The sequence below is a fragment of the Electrophorus electricus genome, chromosome 2, assembly GCF_041902795.1.
Source record: "Electrophorus electricus isolate QZ-2024a chromosome 2, ASM4190279v1, whole genome shotgun sequence".
In the NCBI taxonomy this organism is placed as follows: Eukaryota; Metazoa; Chordata; class Actinopteri; order Gymnotiformes; family Gymnotidae; genus Electrophorus; species Electrophorus electricus.
The window spans coordinates 34,292,648-34,309,234 of record NC_137498.1 but is presented as its reverse complement, the minus strand read 5'-3'; the positions used below and the strand labels follow the sequence as shown (position 1 = coordinate 34,309,234).

At 37.3% G+C, this 16,587-nt stretch overlaps 1 protein-coding gene across 8 annotated transcripts in view; it reads right to left on the bottom strand.

Moving 5' to 3' along the window:
• The window catches only part of csmd3b (CUB and Sushi multiple domains 3b), a 313,453-nt gene that overhangs the window by 229,700 nt on the left and 67,166 nt on the right, over nt 1-16,587 (bottom strand). For all 8 annotated transcript variants that reach the window (XM_027011676.3, XM_081700305.1, XM_081700321.1 and 5 more), the window contains exon 3: nt 14,245-14,357. In XM_027011676.3, coding sequence (XP_026867477.2) covers nt 14,245-14,357 — 113 coding nt within the window. The remainder of the gene's footprint in view (nt 1-14,244; nt 14,358-16,587) is intronic.

Sequence of the window (16,587 nt, the reverse complement as noted above, 5' to 3'; positions counted from 1 at the left end):
AAGGATTAAGTAGACACACTAATGAAGGCTAAACGATGATTAGCTGGAGCGAAAGGGGAGGAGACAGGGAACCATGGAAACGGACGAAAACCCGGAAGTGACTCTGTTGCCATGAAAACAGGGAACGCTCAGGTCTGTGGATGTGACACTTTCTGATTTAAAGTAAAGGCCTAATGAGAATTTGGATTAAAATAAGATGTTCTGAGGATAACAAAATGTTTAAAAGCCATAAATGCAGCAATTCCAGGAGTCTGTGCCAAGTAAATTCACTTTTGCAAGATGTTAAGATGTTCTAATAGAACTAGTCATGGGTAAGCTAGGGCACTGTTAAGCATGTGATGCATCCTTATCCTGCAGTTTATACAAGTTGACATATTACCTGATGGAGAAACATAAAATAAACATAATTAAATGTTGTCCATGCATCAGTAATTTTACCTATTTTACCTCCATGTAGTCTGATAATTCTGATTAAATATCTCTTACAATACAGACAGGTAGAGTTGTTGAGTTAGAAACTCAAATGTTAAAGTGTTATAGGATTTCTAATAGATACATATGCATATTTTAGCTGTTGGTATGGCAAGAAGGACTTTGTGCAGAGGAACAGACCACATTAGGGAATCATAATTTAACAGAAATAAGGAAGATAACCAATATCAAATTCATCAGAAAGAAAATTGAACACAATGATTAAACTATAGAACTAGAACTTGCCAGTGCAATACCAATGCTATATATGAACAAATATGGTCTTTTACATATTTTATGATTTTTAGTCCCCTTTGGGTTATGATTTTTTTTAAAAAGTGGCCAGTTATATCAGACTAGCAGTTTCCTGACTCACAGCATTAGAATGAGTAGCAAAAACAGAGACATTACTTATGTAGTGCACAGATCAATGGAACATTTAATACATTTAGAGTTTGATTGTATTAGAATGTCAGTGATTGACAATCTTTAGTCTTTATTAGTCTTTACCAGGACAACCAGCCCCCACTCTTATTGTTATTTTTCAATATCAAGCATGACAAACATGTGCTTATTTTTTACATTAATTGAATTAGAATGTTCATTTTGATAGAAAAGCAAATGAATAGGATGATAATTGGCAAAACCATTAAAAAATTATCTAAATGTATACACTGCAAATTCCTACATGATAGGTTCCTAACTATTGTATGATAGCTACCGACTTAGAAGTGTAGGTGCTACACGAATATACTATGACCAAAACACGTGAAGACTTCCACTACATCTTTCAAACCTGTTCCTCATGTAATGACAAAGAATTGCTGAACATAATGGAGGAGACTGGCTGGCATCACATGTTGATAGAAGGAGAAGGAAACACAGCCATTCTTCCCACCCACAGAGCTGGGCAAAGTATACTGTCTCAGACTCTCTTAGCTAGTTGAAACTCTCAGTGTGTCACCACACAGTACACTTGGCCCTTAGAGGTAAGGTTAGAAAATGTAATGGCAGACATGCCCTGCCCCGATTCTTGAGATCCAACAACCCTGTCAGCTACTGTCACACACTGCTAAGATTGTTAGATCCAACTTTGACATTGCTCTCAGGAACTGATGATACCCTTGGCTTAAAAAACAAACAAACAACAACAACAAGCAAACAAAAAATCCCATAAAAACCTAGCCTGAGCCTCAGGTAAACCTGGTCAAGATATACACTGTGGATTAAAATGAACTGATTTAGAGAAGCTGACATAAATTACAAGTGAAATGAGGGCACAGTATGGTCTGAGGCATAACAGAGGTGCAGAGTTAAGTGTGAAGAGGAAGTGGTGTACATGCTGATGGCATATCCACAGGCAAGGAATACAGCCAGCATTAGAGAACCAGGACTAAGTTGTTTATTCTGTTGTAATTTGTAATGATCCTTCTGTATTTGAGAGGAGACACAAGGCTATCAGAACAACAGCACTGAAGAGGACCCATACTGCTTTACACCTTCTAGTTGCTCTTTTGCCAATGGTTTAACTTTTCCTCTTTCTACCTGTTATCTCTAGTAGGTTATACTACTATAGATGGCTTATCTATTATCTCAAATAACCACGTATTGGTACTAAGTGAATTGGATACTTAGAGATTAGCGGTTAACTCCAGAATCTGAGTTACACTACTACTTCATCTACACCAAGGCATGTGACACAATCCATATCCTAAGGTGTAGTGTAGCTTCCAAAACGGTTGGAAGCTGATGTCTCAGCTTCCTAACTGTGAAGAAAGATAATTTCATTTGTTTTTGAAGCAGATGCCTAATTTCTGAAGATCAAAAATCTTTTATATATATATATATATATATATATATATATATATATATATATATATATATATATAAGAATGTATAGCAGCAGAATCAGCCAAATTACTGTGAGTGATGGATCATGTTGTTTCATCAAGTAGAATGTATTGTGGCTGGTTTGCTCCCTGCATTTAGGGGAATCACTGAAAAGCAATAAGGCAATCAGCACCATGGACAGTGCCCAAGACCTTTGTAGAGAAGTCTAGCAATGATTTTGCAGACCTCTTGCTTTTAAGCATGGCAGGTAACTGAATCTCAGTCTTCACAGAGGTTACAGGCAGCTTTCAGCAAGAAAAGAATAACAGATGGATGTCTCACCATGTGCCTCTCTATGTCCAGTCTCCTAGTGGATGCAGTGTGAACCACAGGTGTATCTGTTTCCCTCATTGGATTGCTTTTATAATACACTCTACATGTAACAAAGCAAGCAGATTTATGAAAGAGCAGAGGCAAGCAGTGCATCCATAAAAAAAGGTTTATGAAATGTGGATGTGTTCCCAGCCAGATGTGTCACTACATAACAATGAATCACAACTTCAGCTCTCAAATTTACAGAATGAACATGAGGACAGTAATGCACTGTTCAATTAAAGAGGATTAAAATTTTGTAACATGTAAAGCTCTTTTAGAGTATGTAGCATATGCACTGTTTTTACTAACTGGTTGTACAATGTTGCCCTTTGCAATACCATAGGACAAGAAGCTCCAATGTGCAAATGTACCCTCTAAAGATTCTTTTTTTCACATTTTCTTAGGTTATCTTTTCTCGGGTAATTTAGATAAGTATTTTTTTTTATGTGTGCGTTCTGATGAATCACATCATTCACATGATCCAACAAACATAAATCATTTGGATCAACATAATGTAGGATTATCCTTAGCTATCTGACATTAAGGGTTCATTATGTTTTAATATTTGCAAGGTATATTGTAATCACAATATGTAGCAATATATCTGCAATATGTTATTTTTGTCCAAAGCATGCTGCCATGTTCACCCCTAGAGAGGAATGAGCATGTAGTATGTTAGGTCTAATATATGTTCAGTGTTCATATTGTTTTAAGAGATGAATTGATTAATTTTGATGAATTGTTTGTAAAACAGCATATATACAGCATATAGAGAATTCACTAGGCACTCAATGGAAAATAATTCATGAGGAACTCAAATGTGTGATGTATGCATGTATTCATGCAGTCATGTATTTATGTACTCATGTATCTATAATGGTGTGCAGAATAATTATTACTGTGTCAGTCAGTTTCAATGTTATAGGGCAGGTTGACATAGAAGCACTTCACCCTAGAGGATATGTGAAGGAACAGATAAATATTTGTGATTTTGTCATTCTGTGATCTAGTTCCTCTGCCTCTCCAAGAATTGGTGGAGCTGCATATTAAATGTGATGGGGGAGCAAGGGGCATCAGTTGGCAGCCAGTCGGCTAGAACTGCAGAAGATATGCATAAGCTATCCCATGCACCCAGGCTTTGATAACCCTGTAGAGGTATGTGTGTCTGTGTGTGTGTCTGTGTGTGTGTGTGTGTGTGTGTGTGTGTGTGTGTTTGTCTGTGGGGGGGTGAGGGGGTGAGGGGGTGAGGGGGTGAGGGGGTTGTACTCTACACTGTTTTATGTGTTGTAAATGTGTGTATATAGATCCATATGTATATTTTTTGTTTAAATGCTTAGATATTTGTGGAAATAAAGCCAAGATTTTACATAAGTAGCTCTGAGCCAACAGGCTGAGTGTTTGTGTACAGTATCTTTGTAGAAAGGTGGCAAAAGTAAACAAGTAGATTGGAGATTGACGAGCCAGTGAAGGCAACAGAGAGAGAGAGAGAAAAAGAGAGAGACACAGACAGAAAGAGAGAGAGAGAGGGAGATGCTATCAGGGGAAATCAAGCCTTTGGTCACAGTGTGAAGGTGGCTGATGGATGGGCCTCCCTTACACACACACACACACACACACACACACACACACACACACACACACACACACACACACACACACACACATTTAGAGAGAGTGGCTGCGCTCTTCATTAGCCAGGCTATGAATGCAACCACCTGCAAGGTCACTCCCATAGTATCGCCATCAATCAGAGCAGCGCTGCAGCCCTGGCCACGGCAATCCTTGTGTACGGCATACCCAGCGGAGGAGTGAGCTCTTGCCCTAGAGGGAATGCCATTCCCAAGATGGTCATGTCAGGCAGGGGTTGGAATTTCAATGCAAGAACCTGGTATTGCTTGCGATGGCACAGATGCAGCGGCTTTGAGCAACAGGGGGGGAATAGGAAGGCTTGCATGTTCACCTTGCTGAAGCCAGTCCAGGCTAGGAGCTTTCTGCATGGCAGTCACTAGTTTAATTAATCCTGTCTGACCTGCATCTGCATGCATCACTAGCTTGGCACGGTCTGCTAAGCACTCTAACATGCTGCATAGAAAACAGCTCTGCTCAAGTCAATATCAAGGAAATGGCAGCCAGGACCCAGCAGCAGAGTAAAAACATGTCACAGCATGAGACAGACTGCATACAGTACCGGCTTGAAGTGCGGCACCACCTGTCCTTCTGGAAAAGTGTTAAAACAAACAATTCCTTAAATAAAAAACAACAAAAACTGTTTGGATTCAACATGCAGACAGTCAGCAGAGAACATAATAGTCTGTTAATTTCTTTAGCCAAATGTAGATGTCACTATCTACTTATTGACTGTAGTCATGGTATTTTGACAGATTCTTCAGTATGTTGAACAAAGTATGGTTTGTCTGTACTAACAATGATTATTGGTATCATCAGTGCTACTGCAAATATTGATATAAATGTCTGAAGTATGTGTCTAACAATTCCATCACCTGTCAAAAGTATCGACCCATGGTGAGAGTCAAAATTGGTACCTGGAATTGGCAGCAATCCGGTGACTCTCTATGGAGCCAGACAAAACATAAGCCTATCAAAATCTGCTCCAAAACAACAGTAATCTCAGTCCCACCATCCAGACAGTCAGAGAAAACAGAGGGAGAAATTCTTTACTTATTAACCACACCAATGCCATCATACTTTAACTAATCTCTTAAAGTAATGTGTGGCAAATTTTGCAAGTGCCATTAATGCTGCAATTATGATTGGGCAATCAGGCCATTATGGTAAATAGCTTCTATAATAAAGCTATTGAAGCAGATAGAAATTCCAAATATGACACACTGGCATGTTAATAATGTTAAAAAATGTTCATTTCAGTCCACATTATTGACATGTTTAATAGTGTAGTAGTGTAGTTCATAATGTCCAGTTATTCTCTTCTACCTGCTCGCAAATTTTTCTTTTTCCTTTTTATCAATTTCCTGTTTGCCAGGCAAGCACTGCAAGAGTCATCTAATGTAGATGCACTTGAGTCAAACAACATAAAATATCAACAGCAAAGTGAAGACTGTGAGGGTGTGTCACTGGCACAAAGATAATTCATACAAAATTCTGATGCTTCAAATGGATTCACAGTAAGTGTCTGCTGCAAAACCCTAAGGACCTAATGGCACTCCCCACTGTCACATCCCTTGTGCCTTACCATGAGATCAAAATAAAAAAATCCTAAACCTAATGCTGCTACTCAAATGTATATGGACTCTTAAGTTAATGGTTTATTGAGTAACAGTCTCCCCTGCAAGCTGACAGGACTCAGTTGTGTAAAGTGACATTTTTCACCATTCAGTGCAATTGTTATTGATGGTAGGGCTATGACACTCCATTCTCTTGTTTCTGCATGGTGAGAAAAAAAAGTCTTCTTTTACAAGGTCATCAGTCACCGATTAATTGCATTAACAGCTGGTGTATTAACAGTGGAAGAAATTGATCTGTTTAAAGACACACACCACATTTGACTGAAAACAGGCAAGTCACAAACACCACAATTGCTTTCCCTTTGAAACCACACTCCCATTATAGATAATTGGAAAAGAAACAGTACAAACACAAAGATGGATACACACACTGCTACACTTTCCTCTTAGCTATTGAAACATCATACAAAAGGAAAAGCCATATCCAGGAAAGCCTGTCCAGGGTTGGTTCCTAGCTCCCTGCATTGCTGGGACAGGGTCCAGCCCCCACAACTCTGAACTGGATTAAGCGGTTTAGAGGATGAATGAATATTAAAATTATTGTATTTTTAAAAACTCAAGAGTCAGCTGGTTGGAAAATGGCAGTCCAAACTTGTGTGACGACTGCAATATAAAGATGCTCAGTTACATGAAAATAGTCTCACTAAAATATAACACTAATTTTATGTAGTATTGACTGGTGAGAATTCTTTCACTGTATTGTGCCATTAAATTATTTTATTATAAGTATTTAAAGATTAGTTAATTAAAAATAATAAGAAACACTATTATTGTGAGATCTCTGGTTGTAGGCAAAATAGTTCTACTAACATTTGGTAGAAAACTAATTAATAGTAAATGAAAGTAAAGGGCTCATCAGGATCAGCTAAACTTTACTTTTAATGTACTATAACTCATGTTATTGATAACGTGATGAGCACTTGGCAATGGGATTGGGGAAAAGAATAATAATAAGAGCACATCCCAGCAGAAGGAAACAGAGAGCTCGATCCAAGCACTAGAGAACGGAATGGGCTGTGCAGTTTTTTTCTACAGGTGCACTCTCAGGTGCACTCTTAGATGGCACTGCTCTCTCTAACAGATGAAATGATGCATACACCACCTGATGTAACACTTTCCTATAAACACAAACTCCACACTAAGGCTTGATTACTAAAAATGATTGAAGCAAATTCTTTGCATCAAGGATTCTTTTAATCCATATAACTATATGCACAATATTTTTATGCCCCACCATGCCTTGTGCAAAATGTGCAAGACATCCATCAAGCCAAAAACAGATTCAGTAGCTCTTAGCTAATTAATAGGCTTGCTATCAACAAAAAGATGGGAACATACCAAAACAATTTTAAAGGTGATATTGTTTTACTTCTAAAGTAGATGGGCGGGAGGATAACATGAAGTACCAAAAAGTGAATTTTTGCGAGTATTTTTGTGTGTTTTCTTCAATTATTAGCAAGTGATGATGAGGCTATGAATAAAATCTCACTATCCAATATCTTCATAGCAGTGAAGTTGAGTGGGTTCTATTGAAGATGAAAGACAAATATGTTCAGTTGAAAGCAGAAGTGGAGCTTAGCCAGAGTCCACACAGTCCGTACCATCATGCTTGGGATAGAAGAAATTCACTCTCAGCGTTCGAGAAGTCATGCAGTCATGCCGCTGCTATATTAGAGAGGTTAGCTAGCACAGTAGCTAATCAGATAGCTGGTGAAATTGTTGAATTGTGCCGAAGTGATTTCTCGTCATGTGTACTGACAGAGATGTTGAATTTTACATTTTTGGATGTATGCAGTAGGCATTATAGTAAATGGACTGGAGTAAGTGACATGACATACAATTGTATTTTGATTACATATAAGAGAATTGAATGAATGAAGAAATATACTAGGGAATCACCTTTGGTACACTGCTCTGATAAATGTTCTGGGAAATGTATCTAAGCTACTGTTTTCAAAATCTTTCTGCTTTCACACAGTTGAGGCCCACTAGATATCCACTGTACTGGAAATTACTTAGTTTTACCTGTTTATGTTTTTTTTTTTTTTATATTATAGTCTCTCAACCAAACTTTTTTCAGTTGGCCAATCATACCAACAATAGCACAGATATACCAGATTTGTCAAAATAATATTTAACAACTCCGTTCACAAACGGATGTCCACATATATCTCAAAAATCACATGAAAAATAGAACGTCACATGAAAATATGGATACCTTTCTTAAAAAATATTTTAATTTTATTTATGTACTTATTTTGTTTTTGAATTTCAGAAAATTTATTTAAAACCCAGAATGAAATATGGCAGTTAAGTATACTAGTTTTGACATATACTGTATGAAATTTAAACAATAAAAAAGTTGATTTTTCTAAAATAGAAACCACTTAGTTCATTTTAAGAGACCTGTCTTAGATTCCCATTTGTGTGTTTACTGCTGCTTTTTAATAAAGCAAAATTATTTCTTATCCGATTGCTTGATTGGTCGATGGAGTAATCTATAGAATAGGCTTACTCGATCAGCTACTAAATTAATCTATTTCCGCAGCCCTAGTCCACACTGCTTTGGTCGTGAACTGGGTCAAGATGTGGAAAGACAGACTGGACAAAAACTGGATGGCAAGTAGGACCTGTGCTAATGAGGGCTGGAGTAATGGCCTGGAAAAAGGCTAGATTGTTTCCATATAGCAGTGGAATATGCAGAAAAATCTCCCTGGACTCCAGATTGCAAAGTTTAACATCACTGTTATGTAGCACAGTGGGTAATTGCCTCACCTAATTACAGCACATCCACAGGGCAGAAGGTTAGGGACCTCTATGAACAAAAATGATATTTCAGCAATTTCCCTCGGTCACGGGACACTCCCTCCCACAAGTCACATGGTATGGCCTGCCATGTGCAGGGGGTTTCACCCTTATTTGTAACCACGCCCTCCGTGCTAGCACTCACCTGCATGGGGTTTAATGTCTTGTGTTTTGTCTATCTATTTAAACCTCTGCTAATGTGAGCATCGTGTTGCTTCAGGCAAATTAAACTGTTGTATCTATAAAGTTATTTTTATGAAAAAAAATTGTCAACGTGTAAAGATGCATTTGCTGTAATAAACAGGCAATTAATGAGTTTGGAGTTGACAAGGTTTTATCAGTAAAACATGGACTCTGACATTATATACTTTTAAGAAAAACCTTTGACAATGATCATTAGAACGTGAAGCCAACTGATTAATTATGGAGCAAAAAGTGGAAGAAGTCATTGACTGAAAGAATAAAGGCCAATGTGTCACACTACTGTCAACCCAGGAAGTATTTATGAAAGAATATTCCATCAACAAGTTTATTTTTAATCAAATAAATATTTAACTGAATACTTTTAACCTGTCTTGAAACCTGCAGATTTACTAACAACGGATTTAACAACTTATGTATTTCCTCTTATGACTGAAACTTTGTAAGGGGAATCCAAAACATTAAACTCACATGTTCATCTATCTAAAAAATATACACAATTAAAATTCATATTTAAATAATCAAATAGACTTTTATTAAATTTTTTATTTATTTATTTATTTTTTACTTCAGAATAGGCACATATATTTAGTGGTGTATCCTAACACTTGAACTTCAACATCTTACAGCAGGAGCTAATACAGCAAGTCCACAGCTTCAGTGCTGCCTTACATCCCATGGTGATTATTTATCTGTCTCATCTCAGTCATGCTAATTTGTCACAGTACAATAGTGTAGCAACCACAAGCCTGTAACAGTGTGTGCAGTATCACTTGATGTAAACTGTAAAATGTGTTGATGTTATAATTTGGCAAAATTCTTAATGCACTGAATTAAAATTTAACCCTATGAAGTCTAAGGGCATTTTTTCTGTTTTCGCACATTTTCTTCAGTTCAGTTTATAGCATGATATCCATGTTTCATTTCAATATTAACAACAACACCTCTACATTTCTGATATTTAGGTGGCACATAGGAATACAGTTTCTATGGGGTACTGAATATATACTGACCCTTTACTGAATATTTATGATTTCAATTTATTTTTTGTTATAGACATGCACATTTATTTTTATTATAAGGGTTAAAATTGTTTTTAATGAATACAATATATTCTATGACACATTAATCAAATTCAAATAAACATGTATATTCATAAAATTTTGCAGAAGTGTGGCATAAGCTATTACATCACTATTAACATTCAGCTCGCCTTCAACTGCCAGTCTTCATCAGTACACTTAAGACAGTTTCATTTTCAAATAACCAATTCCTAGAATAGCAATTGCTGCAGATGGTGGTTTACGCTTTGAGTTATTGAACATCTTCCTATTAGTTTATAGTTAATCATGAAAAGTAAGTGAAACAGTTAGCTGTCACTCAGATTGGACTGATAACACAGAATCAAGTCCAAATAAAAATGTTTGGTCAAATCAGGTAGGCCTAAAGGAAACTGTCTGAAGAAAGTATTAAAAATAGTTAATGGACATTAGTGGGGACACATTATGGTTTCTGGGAAAATAGAATGCAACCAAAATTAAGGTGCTATTTAGGGATACATGATTATGGTTTCCTGGAAACTCTGGCAACAGTGTTTATGTTCCTGGAGTCAAATAAATTCAACACTAATTTAATTATGTGCCATAGGTAAAGGAGAGTCCCCTTTTGATTTCATCATATTTGAGTGTTGGTGGTGTGTTTTTGTGTGTGTTTGTACATGTTTGTGTGTATGTAGCAGTGGTACAACCCCGCTGACAGTGTTGGCCCAGTAAGGGGTCTATCACTCTTCTCTTGTCAGTGAAAAACAATCATCTCTGACTCATTGCCAGACCAGTTCTGTGGTTGAGGTGTGCAGGTGAGGGATATTATCTGACCTCCCTACATATTGTAGGCTCAGATGGAGGAGGCCTAGCAGGGAGATGCTATCATTACCTTATGAGGTTGAGTGTAATCTTATTGTTCACAGCTGGACTCCTTGGCCCACATGGCTACACAGTCCTGGTGGGTTGACTGTACTCTCATCTTACCTGGTTTATTAATGATGCAGCACAGTGGTGAGGTGCCTTTTACTATGTTACATGAGTCGAACGTGATATTTATAGCAGATAGTCAAGAAATAAAGCAAACGTTCTTTTTCTCTTATTATTCTGAATTAGGCCAGTATGGCTCTTTAATAAAAGTTTTCTAGCATTTTCTGTTAAGCTTGTGGACTTCTTATACAACATTTCACCTATGCTACTCCCCCATGAGTACACTGGCTTTAGGCGCATGTATTTGCAGCAGCAAGGAATTGAAGAGGAATGCTGACTCTGGTTCTGAGAGACCGGTTTTCCTGGTAAAGAACTGTCTTTGAAATTAACATTCACTATACTACAGCCCCAGGACAGCTCTCAGTGGTTCATGGCCAAAATAAGAATGACCTGAAGCCAGTAGGATGCACTCCAGAGATAATTCTGTTAGCTGTGCTATTTTTGACACCATCTGCTTCCTCCTTATATTCCGTACTCCAAATCCTAGTAAGAGTGATTTAGGTATACTGTGAATCATTCAACATGTTAAAAAAGGTTAATCAGATATAAATGCAAATTATATCAGGGGCTAAAACATTTTCTGCTTTTGTAGTAGTAAGGTCTGCCTACAGTGTTGGTCTAAACAAAACAGTTACACAATGACACACTGGTGCTGTGCTCCATCATTAAAACAATGACTATGAGGCTAAAGTCAGCATGTTTGCTTTAGTTATTATTATTTTCATTTAGTCTACTTATTGAAAACTAACATAGTGCAAGATCTGTGACTGTGCTTAACTGTTTTAAAGCAGTTGCATTTTTGAAAATCATTTGATATATATATATATATATATATATATTTTATATATATATTTAACCATCACTTAAACACATCAAGTGTAAAACCATAGTCATATTCATATTATTATTGAGGTATGAATACACAGGTATTTCTTTTTTTTGTCCATATCATATAGTCCTAATCTGAACTCTCCATCTTCACTGAAGTCTGCACATAGACATCACTAGAATGGTATCTTTCCTTGTGATATATTTTGCAGCTCTGTTATTGAGTCATTTTCAGCTTCTGCTTGTTTTGGAGATATTATTCACTTTCGTCTTTAATTCAGAAAGTGAATGTATGCTCAGTGGATTTCAAGACAGACAAAGAACATTCCACATAAAGAACATTCCACATAAAGAACACTAGGCCTCTTGTTAGCTCTCTTGTGCATGATCTAATTATTCAATTACATCCAGCTGGCCAAAAAGCAACTTAATAGCCAAATGTCCAGTTACTTTTGGTGCTCTGAAAAAGGGAAGCTTTGTTTAAAAGGGATTGTGTGATTCCTGTCTGATTTGCTGATTATAAATGGAAATACACATTAAATAAAGCTGACATTCTGCACTTTAACCTTGTTGTTTTATTTTAAAATGGAATACAGGGCCAAAACAACACAGTGCATCACTCTCCAGTTACTTATAAGCTGCACTACATGTAGCACCAAGTTTCCTTTCTGCTATGTGATGATATATCACTACACACAAAAGCACAGACAGATCCTGAGAAGCAGAGTGCCATGGTGCCAATCATCCCTATCACATCTTGGGAAGAACTGTAATCCAACTCTTCCCAAGATATACTTCTGCAATCAGACACCTGTGAAAAATAGGCAACTTAGAGCAGAAAAATCCCACATTGTGTTTGGTATATCTAAATTATATTTCTCACTATAATATTTTACTCTAATCTGACTAGCTCTGTTAACAGAAACATTCAGACAAAATGGAAACTGCATATGTGTTTCTGGTCTTTGTCATTAGCATCCTTTTACCTCAGTGTGAGTGATCTGGATGTTAAAAAATGAAGCCTTTCCCTACAAAGAGGGTCAATTTCATAGATGATGGTGTAGTAGACGCAAGTATCCAGCTTAGATATAGAAGCTACACTGACAGCAGTAAACATGTTCACCAGTAAACATGTAATAGAGACTTTGGTGGTGTGTGGTGTCCCTCTCCTTATGTCTGGCACTAGTGTGGGGCCAGGCCCAATGGGGCAGTGCTGCTCAGGCTGGAACAGGACTGCGGCTCTGTTAAGCAGACCAAGAAAATTGGAACAGGCGGGAGAGTGGGCTGCATGGTCTGAATGATGAGTGTTGCTAGCAGGTGATGACTTTTTTTCTACTACAGACAAAAAGTACTAACAGCTCTACAGACACAACATCCATACAGTTTAGAAACTGCTTGTTCTGTCTCTGAGGTACAACACATAAGACCTGAGTTACAAAGCATATGATGAGAAGTGAATTGAGGCCAGGTGCGTATCTGGATAGGCATTGCAGATCTTCTGGAGATAACTAGACTTCCTGCAGTTGTCTTAAATAGAGAATGCAATAAATGAGGAACTTTTAAAGCCAGTGTTAGATGACATATATTATGAGAAATGCTAAAGGCAAGAAAACAAAAGTAATGGAGATGTTGGCATCCAATATGATATTCAATTTTCAGAGAAAAGATAAAGGTCCATTATACTACAGGAGTAGTAGTTCCCCCTACTGATGAACAGCCCACTTATCTCTGTATTGTGTCTGCTCAGGGTTAATGTATATTAGATAGGTATGTTTATGTATGTTGTCTGTACTGCATGTTAGTTTGTATTGTATGGAATGAAGGGTGTATGATGTATGTGTGATATAGCAGTAATCATGGTAATGGGTATGGTGTAGTGTGTAAGACTGAATGTTTTTTGAATATTTAATTTTCTACTGATGTAGAAGGCTAAGATTTTCACACACCTTGACTCATGTAAGCATAATGTAACATTAAAAGCAATTTAATTTTGGGTTCCGAATTTTGAACCCAGAAGTCTTAGCAGAAATCCTTCACACCCACACAATATGACAGTTGTGACATCAAAAAAGGGAGAAATGTCTCATTATGCAAGCCATGCATACACATAATGAGATGAACAGTATCTCTAAAGTTGATGACTGAAGCTATATATGTGTGATTAAAGGAACATTCTAGCTCATTAACAGGTTGTTAACAGTGTGACTGTAATTTGAGTAGTTTTGATGGGAATTGATGAGAGGTTTAGTTGTAGAGCAGCTCTTCAACAAGTTTCAGTAACCATGATTATCATTTTCATGGTTTTGCAGTGTCCTCTGACTTGCCAGTTGCCAGTAGTCTAATTCCCTATTACTGGGTATGCTGTGGGTTTTATCAAGTATGAGGCATCGGCAAGAAAGTTGAATGCAGTGGACCAGGAACACCAAAAAGAGGATTCTCACCTTCATAATAGATTTTGAAGCCATGAGCACTCACAGCAAAATCACTGGTAAGTCGCAGGGAGAAGACGGACCCCGTGCTTGTGACAGGAGCTGGGATTTGGAACCCAGTTAATCTGTAGGAAGAACACAGATGATTTGGACAATTTTAGCACTCTTATTTAACAAAACAAATCATTTTAGTGTTTACCTCCTGGCACACTGACTGTCTGCCTACTTTTGACATTCTTTACAAAATTAGTTAAATAAGCACAAATGTATGAACTCAGTGAATGTATCAGTCTTGGTTCATCATCCCTTTGCTGCCTTTGATCAGAACTAGAGTTTAATCCAGCTACAATCACTAGCAACAGCTAGACACATATGTCTGCATTTCAGGTGAAGTGTACTGTATGGATTCACCCATATTAAGACCCATTCAAACAGCATGATCTGTTCAAAGATTGTACAGACATGCTGGAGATGAGACTTGTCCATGAAAACCTCTTAAAGCCAAAAGTGAAAAAAGATATCTGTGTGAGACATGCCAAGAATACAGCTTGCAGCACAGAGTTCAAAACAGAAGACAATGATCATTTGACAAAGATTATTAGCGTTACACTGTGTTTGTGACACCTTGGCAGTTATAAACCTGGCATGACACTGAATATGAGATTTGATATAAGCCGACCACATCAAATCCTAATTATGGGATTTACTGAAGCCTCAGGTGTATGTTAAACATTTCTTTGAACTGTAACAAAATCAAATGTGACAGGCACTTTCACAGACCACTATGATGAAAGAGAAGCTAATAATCTGGTATATATTTATGCCAATTCTCAGGATAGACAGGAAAACTATTTGCCAAAGCTGCTACATAATATTGGATTTATAGCCAAAGGTTGCCAGGTTAGAAAAAAGGTACACAGTAAAAAAGGGTACACTATTTAAATAAAATTTGATTTTCCAATGAAGCACTGTGTATAATCAAAACACTTGACCAAACTAAAAATTCAAGAAATTAACAGAATAACCCCCAATTTTGATGTTTGCCCAAAAGGTGCAAGATGTTATAGCTCCTTGTGGCTTTGAAATTGAATTTGCTTTGCATAGCAGTATTATACAGTGCACTATCATGCCTCTGCATGTATATTCAGATACCTTGTCAAAAGCAGCACTTTTATTGGAATGTTCATCCCTGAATGAGATCTGTCAAGGGGTTGGCAAAGCCAGTGTATAATGATAGGGCTGCTGCTTATAAAGCTGACATATAAGACGTTTCATCATTCCATTCAGGAAGTGTACACTTCAGCTACAACAGGGCCATGTGGACAAGACTGCTTTTGGTTATGCTAATACACTCACACACTAGCTGAAAAATGTATAAATGCCTATGCATAATACCCTCAGGACATTGCACAGACATCTTTTTAATACTATTAACCTTTAAACTTGTCATAAGTTTCAAGGAACTTTTAAAAAATTACTGAGAACAAGTACCTTTTCAAATTTTATTTAAATCATAAATTCCATTTCTAAAAACTGTTTCACTAACCAAAATAATAAGACCATAAACATACAAAAGACAGCATGGATAGCAAATATGCATGAATACAGTTTCATTGTATAAGTCTTTTGGTGCACATTAACCATTACAAGTTACAACCATTACTTATTATCAAAACAGACATCATATAATGACTTACATGCACTGTTGTCACAGGTGTCATGATACTTTCAGCAGTACTGCAGTGTGTGTATGTGTGTGTGTGTGTGTGTGTGTGTGTGTGTGTGTGTGTGTGTGTGTGTGTGTGTGTGTGTGTGTGTGTGTCACAAACAAGCAGCTGCTCATGTCCAAGGAGTTGGCTGCCATGGCACACCTAAGCTGCACTCTCATATCTGACAATAAAAAAATTCTGCTCCCTTTGGCCATGTTGCTGGCTTTTGTTAACTCCCACCACTAGTACCCTGTGACATTGCTCTTACCTGTTTCCTACTTTACTTCATTCTTCTCTTTGCCAACAGCCACTCTCCATTTCAGCCCACATCATGGTCTATTTTAAGATATCATATATCAGACATGCTATGAGCCAAAGGTTGGCATGCTATAAGATATAGAGCTGACACTAAAAGAATCACAATTACCTTAAGCACTTAGGAATTGCCCAAGATAGAATACTCATTATACAAATCCAAGAAACACATTCCCTTTAACTCAACACTGCCAGTGGTGTTTCTTAGCCTTCTTAGCCTTGTGAACAGTGCTTAGTGTCATACATTAGTTGAGCTTCACACTGGATGTTCAGAGTAGCATTTACCATTGATAGCACACAAGAGTACTAAATCTAGGCAGTCTGCTACTGC